This window comes from Oncorhynchus masou, chromosome 29 (assembly GCF_036934945.1).
Source record: "Oncorhynchus masou masou isolate Uvic2021 chromosome 29, UVic_Omas_1.1, whole genome shotgun sequence".
In the NCBI taxonomy this organism is placed as follows: Eukaryota; Metazoa; Chordata; class Actinopteri; order Salmoniformes; family Salmonidae; genus Oncorhynchus; species Oncorhynchus masou.
Window position 1 is genome coordinate 78549343 of NC_088240.1, and position 6289 is coordinate 78555631.

Below are 6289 nucleotides of genomic sequence, written 5' to 3' on the forward strand. Positions count from 1 at the left end.
AAACTGAATCCTGAAGTTCTGAATAAACATTTTATATGGAACATTTAGTAAGCATCAAGTCGACAAACAATCATAAAACATGTTCAGAGTATCCTGATAAAAGGTTCACATCAATACATGTACTGTCAATGTAGGGTAGCCTAGTTTAGAGCGTTGGACTAGTAACCGAAAGGTTGCAAGTTCAAATCCCTGAGCTGACAAGGTACAAATCTGTCGTTCTGCCCCTGAACTGGCAGTTAACCCACTGTTCCTAGGCCGTCATTGAAAATAAGAATTTGTTCTTAACTGACTTGCCTAGTAAAATAAAAAAAATAAAAACTTCCGCAAGGACCGGACCATCCATTCTCTACTCGATCAGAATGGGTGGATTACCATGGTCAAGACCTTCAGCCATTTCCACAGATGATAGTTGTAGGGATATGATTATCATTTAAGCACATTTTTAATTTCTATCTGCAAGGTTCTGTAGACAGCATCCTCATAGTAGAACCTTAGATCAGGTGTAGCTTCATCCTATTCCATCATTTCAGCACTCAAGCTCAATACAACTTTCAGAACATCCCAAAGAGCCCTGGATGTATGTGTTTCAGTGACATCACGTCTGGGGAAGTGGGAGTCCAAGCAACAGAATGCTGCCTCATTTCTCCTCCCACGAGCAGCCGGCCATTCCCCTGGTCAGTGAGACAAAGCGGTTGGGCTGGGAAAATCACTGAACTGCGTCTCTGCCAACATGGAGATGTCTGCTTCAGTCTGTGGAGAGGAGTGAAGATGGTGTTAACAGAACCACTGTAGGGAAACAGACTGACAAATCTGTTGTCTGACAGATTGGAGAACGCTGCAGTGCAAACTGTTCCATATGCACAGAATAGAATACGCAATGCACTGTCAGTGTAAAGGAGAAGCCGTCACCTTTCTCTGCACATAGTCACCACTACAGTCTTTGTTCATTCATTTAGTTTGGGAGTGCACGTTAATTTCACACTCAAGGTTTATGAGTGCGTCTCACACACCTGTGGGTCTTTCTCCTGTTTTAGAACTCGATGCCTCTTCTTCTTGGATCCCACTGTGGATTGGAAAGGGACAGAGGGGGAGGAGCTAGGAAGGTCATTCAGCCTATCATCTTCTGCTCCAAGGCCAATGTCTAAATGGGCACCAGACTCTTCCTGAAACAACAAGTGTTGCTTTTAGTATAAAGATGTAGTATGTGAGGGGAAAACTCAGTTTCAGAAGAGTTCTCCAGTTTCATGCCAACAGAAAACCTTCCCAGTTGACATCTTCTGCATCACCATCAAAGTTAATGGTGAAAGATTGAATAATGAATCATTATTCAATTTCAATATACTATAACTGTATATCATGAAACTGCTGGTTTATTATTAAAGAAACACTTACTTTTTGAATATCTCATTCTCACCTCAAGCGATATGGTGAGCTGTGCATTTCTATAGTCATCTCCATGGGCGTCGAGGGTCTTCATTAGGAACCTACAGTAGGGAAGTTTGGTTGCTGTTGTAGTTGAGCTAGCCTGTATTTACAATGGACAGGCCAATAGACCAGACTGAAAAATACATGAACCAATGAAAGGACAGAAAGAGCTTCAATCCTTTTTTACCTTCTCTCTTTCTTCATGTGACGCGTTAGTCTTTGTACCTGGTGAAGGCGACCAAGGATCTTCTCATTCACCTGCAGAGAAAATGGTGAAAGGATTAGGGGTGCAAAGTTCCTGGAACGGTCAATAAATGCTCTGGTTTGCCCAAAATCCTGGTTGGTGGATTCCCGGAATCAGGAGGGAATAAGCAGGAAATCCAGAAACCTCCAACCAGGATTTCTAGAAAAACAGAAAATGCATTGAACATTTTGCAACCCTAGAAAGGATTCATTACCATGCATTTCTTTATGCCACGTGTGCACTGGCATTACCAACAGCAAACTATATGTTCACAGATGTTCATCCATATAACTTGGTTCTTAAATAGAGCACTACCTGAAGATACGATAGTAAAGTCGCAATAAAATTCCACACTTGGTAGGGTCGTACAATCACACACACAAATGATTCCCCAGTCACTCACCTGTTCGATCTCCTTACACCTCTTGATCAAAGCCAGGTACTTCCTCTTCTCCAATTCTCTCCTCTCCTCCTGCTGCTGCTGCTGCTCTGGCCTTGCTCCTGACCCTTGACCTCTACCCTCTAGCAACTCGCTGACCCCAGAGCCAAGCTCTACCTAATGATAAAAACTGTCATTTAGCACACACCATTTATTGTTTCTTTCATATTTCATTCCCCTCTAAGCAGGGACTGATTTAGACCTGGGACACCTGAGATGTGCAATTCATTATCAGGTAGAACAAAAAAAACAGCAGATTCTGGACCTCATTGAGTAAGAGTTGAATACCCCGGCTCCAGCACCATATTCCATTTCCAACCAACCGAGCCACTGGATTCATTATAGTCTGACTCAGAACTCTTACTTACCTCCCCTGGGCCCAGTTCCACCCCACCTGGCTCCAGCTCTGCTTCCAGGATGTGGCCCCCAAAGAGAGGCGGCAGGGCCAGGCCGGAGAAATCCTCCATCATCTGAGTGAGGGGTGGAAGGAGGAATAAGATCGTTCACCCCCTCATAAATCACGTCCTAGACGGTGTCACGAATCTACACTTCATTTGACAAACAGGTAGGGTTAATTTATCGACTCAACCTGACAGCATATTTTCTTTAGCCCTACACTAAAGGACGCCTCGTCCTATGTGAGGCTAATCTTTAGGCATGTTATAGCTAGATACCATATTAACTATTTGCCTGCAGTCAGCGTTAACTAATAAGGTACACCTTCCTCAACCCCAAATAAAACTAAATTTAGGTGACTTAAGTTTGATTTGGTTAACGAAATCACAACTCGTTAACATGAGCTTCTCTTGAAAACGATTAAACCGAGATGACAACACATTCGACTAGCTAATGTTAGCCTAACTTGCTAACGACGTTACTGAAAAGCATCTAACATGCGCAGCATTTTTGAAGATTTACGACTAACTACTGTATCTGGATGGTCTGACTGACACTTTAAAAATATTTTACCCGATCCATTGACTGCAGCGCTCAATGCATCACCGCAGGTTTCACGCTGTCAAACAACCTTTTTGTGTTGTTGCAACTGGCGCAATAATTATACGACATTATGTAGACTACATTTCCCATGTTCCCCAGCCCGGCAAAACTACAAAGAGCAACATGGCTGGTGGGTGAACTTTGCTATTAGCGAGCTAGCTGTTTCGTTTTATGCTTGAGTCCTCTGTCAAGCAAACACTGGTGTTCTGATAATGCTAGTGTATGATTAATTGTAAGTAAATATTGTATTCAACTCTAATTTTGTATGCATATTTTAATTTACCATGCCAATCGAATAATGCGACCTTGGACCAACATAGTGTTAGCCGATTTGTTTTAGCTGCATGTCGCGTCTCCACTTCATTCTTTACCTAACCTTTTTTTTAGGTCAAAGCTCAAATCAAAATGTAGTAGTTTGATCATTAAATATCTCCAATCTTAATCGCTTGCATTCCATAGTCCACTGCTCTCTTCTGACTGAGCTGAGCGTAAACCTGGGCCACGTTCAGTTGTCGAACTTTGCAGATAGAAATCCCATTAATTAGAGCTGATGTGATTCTTATTCTACATGTCAGAGAGGCATGTTGGTTGTACATAGCATATTTCTAGCTGAACGTTCCCAAACGTTGTGTCCTGCGTACCCTGGTGTAAACAGCAGTTGGATAGGGTTGATCTTCTAGCTTCATCTTCAGTATTTATCTGCCCCATGCTGTCATGTTTACAATACTGTATAGACTCAAACTAATGGGCATATGACATGTAGTTTCAAGTCATATTAGCCAGGCTAGCTATTTGTACCTTGCTAAATCCTTAATACATTCATCAATCACTGGATCATAGATCATGCATAACACAGTGTGCATTTGTCCCGCTGTAATTTAAATGTCTGTTTGCTTCTCCTGCCAGGAATTGGAGCCTTCCTGAAGAATGCATGGAATAAGGAGCCAGTGGTATTGGCCGCCTGCGCAATTGGACTTCTCGGTCAGTACATCTCTCAAATTATACATCACAGGTTGTAATTCTCATATATTACAATATGCTAAATTCAACTGTAGTTACACCTTATGGATTCTGACATTACATGATACACATAAAATAAACTTGTGTGCACTGCGCTTCTGCCCTCCCTGAATTGAGTTGTGTGTTCACTTGGTGTAACATATCATTGATATTTCATGTATTTCGTCCCAGCCGTTACTGTTCCATTAGTGAGTCCCTTAACGAAGTACTCGGGTATGATGAATGCAGCTGTGCCATACAACTACCCAGGTAAGCCATTAAACCATTATGAGCAAATCATTAAGTCTGGCCCTAGACAGTTGGTGGCATAAACAAAACCTTTTTCCTCTCTCCCCCAGTCCCTGTGCGAAACAATGGCAAGATGGACGATGTCCCCAGCCACCCTTGTGACCCTAAAGGACCAAACCTGGGCTGGATTAAAAGCCTGTAACTGTCCACATTCTCTTCCCTGTACAGACCACAGCCCATTGTTCCTGTCTCTCTGTGTCTGCTTCTCAGTAGATGGCCCTCAATAAAGATGATCTATTTAATACCACCAACTTTGCTCTTGGATTCTGTTGGGATGTTATTTGTTGTCAATATGATTTGGCCATTTTTATGAATATTGTAGCATGTGTATTGTGAAACACAATACATATTTTCTTTTAAATAAAATGACTTATTCAAAAGGTATTCACACCCTTGATTCAATTCAGAAATTAATGTTAGGAAACCTACTAATATACAATGTATACTGCATTAACCTATTATGTACTTTTATACAATAGGCAACAGACTTCAGAACTACAAGCTACTAGCCCTACACACTTCAGACATTACACAAGAAATGTCTGGCAGTCAAGTGGATTTGAGATGATGGATGACCACAAAAAAGGGGTGGGAAAATAGAATTTTAAATGTGGCTTTGACGTCCAGAAAATGTATTTTAAAATAAAAAAATCAGATTACAAAGCCCTCTGATATCATCCCCCGTTTGGGAAGTATTGGTTAATTATGGCACCTTTGGTCTGCTTTGTGTCCATAAAGCTCTCTGCTCTCTTTTATCTATGGGTCTCCTGGGGGTGTCTCTGTCTGTGTTCAGGTTACACCTCTTCCTCACAGGGCTGAGGACCCCTTTATTAACCAACCTCAGGTCACTGAGGAACTCACATAACTCTTGGCAACACAGAGAAAGCTTGAAATGAACACCTGCTCCAAATCTAGAATCTCCAATCACTTGTTCTCTATTCTCCTGGGATATGATGTGGAAAGCAGTGGTACTAGCGTGTATCTGCTGGTGGCTGGGCTGCAGGCGATAGAGTGCCACTGTGGGGTTGAGAGTTCATTCCAGTGGTCATCTTCACCTGTGGAGGAAGACGGTCACTCAGTGCAGATGAGGCATGCTGCTGGCTGGAGAGGCTTTATCCCAGCTGGCTTATAGCTCAGTGTTTCTAAGTGTTGCACATTTTATTCTAGCCCAGCACTAGTACACCAGATTCAGCTAATCAGTGGCTGTAAATGTTTAGTTGAGTAGCTGAATCAGGTGTGTTGGGCTGGAACAGAAGTGGTGCAACTCTGGTGCCTGGAACTGGAATACAGTATCTGACTGTACCTATTAGTGGAACTGGAATACTGGAATACAGTATCTGACTGTACCTATTAGTGGAACTGGAATACTGGAATACAGTATCTGACTGTACCTATTAGTGGAACTGGAATACAGTATCTGACTGTACCTATTAGTGGAACTGGAATACTGGAATACAGTATCTGACTGTACCTATTAGTGGAACTGGAATACTGGAATACAGTATCTGACTGTACCTATTAGTGGAACTGGAATACAGTATCTGACTGTACCTATTAGTGGAACTGGAATACTGGAATACAGTATCTGACTGTACCTATTAGTGGAACTGGAATACAGTATCTGACTGTACCTTTAAGTTAACTGGTGTGATGAAAGAAGTTTGAATGGCGATCCAGCTAGTTTTTAGTTACGGAATTACAGCAATCTTTGAGTTTTGAGCAGCATGAGAAACAGTCAAGATGCTACACTGTATTTCAGGAGACTTCCCTCAAGACCCCTTCAGCTCCCATGACGAGGACTCATCTGAAGGCTGGGACCCAGACTCGGCCCCACAGGGTCCCTTCCAGCAGGCCACCTCCTTGGGGGCCCCTGG

General features: G+C 42.4%; 2 protein-coding genes across 3 annotated transcripts; one reads left to right on the forward strand and one right to left on the reverse strand.

Annotated features, from left to right (window-relative positions):
- Positions 1 to 16: 16 nt before the first annotated feature.
- Positions 17 to 3167, reverse strand: LOC135520664 (TCF3 fusion partner homolog). Of its 2 annotated transcripts, none has more exons than XM_064946383.1 (7): positions 3078 to 3167; positions 2477 to 2578; positions 2073 to 2225; positions 1613 to 1683; positions 1415 to 1484; positions 1011 to 1163; positions 17 to 750 (listed from the first exon to the last, which is right to left on the reverse strand). In XM_064946383.1, the coding sequence occupies exons 1-7, from the start codon at positions 3084 to 3086 to the stop codon at positions 676 to 678; spliced, it is 633 nt and encodes a 210-aa protein (XP_064802455.1). In that variant the 5' UTR covers positions 3087 to 3167; the 3' UTR covers positions 17 to 675. The 2 variants fall into 2 exon arrangements, with proteins under 2 accessions (XP_064802455.1, XP_064802456.1); XM_064946384.1 differs by having other exon boundaries at positions 1011 to 1063; positions 1393 to 1484.
- LOC135520665 (NADH dehydrogenase [ubiquinone] 1 alpha subcomplex subunit 3-like) lies at positions 3084 to 4662 on the forward strand. The gene is made up of 4 exons (XM_064946385.1): positions 3084 to 3237; positions 4014 to 4088; positions 4299 to 4376; positions 4466 to 4662. Exons 1-4 carry the CDS (start codon positions 3102 to 3104, stop codon positions 4555 to 4557), a joined length of 381 nt encoding a protein of 126 aa, XP_064802457.1. The 5' UTR covers positions 3084 to 3101; the 3' UTR covers positions 4558 to 4662.
- The last annotated feature ends 1627 nt before the right edge of the window (positions 4663 to 6289 follow it).

Coding starts and splice junctions, on each gene's coding strand:
- LOC135520665 (XM_064946385.1), top strand. CDS start 3,102: ATGCATCACCGCAGGTTTCACGCTGTCAAACAACCTTTTTGTGTTGTT. Junction 4,089..4,298: donor CTGCGCAATTGGACTTCTCG/GTCAGTACATCT, acceptor ATTTCGTCCCAG/CCGTTACTGTTCCATTAGTG. Junction 4,377..4,465: donor TGTGCCATACAACTACCCAG/GTAAGCCATTAA, acceptor TCTCTCCCCCAG/TCCCTGTGCGAAACAATGGC.
- LOC135520664 (XM_064946383.1), bottom strand. Junction 1,684..2,072: donor GGTGTAAGGAGATCGAACAG/GTGAGTGACTGG, acceptor TTTTCTCTGCAG/GTGAATGAGAAGATCCTTGG. Junction 1,164..1,414: donor AGCTCACCATATCGCTTGAG/GTGAGAATGAGA, acceptor TTGTTGTTTCAG/GAAGAGTCTGGTGCCCATTT.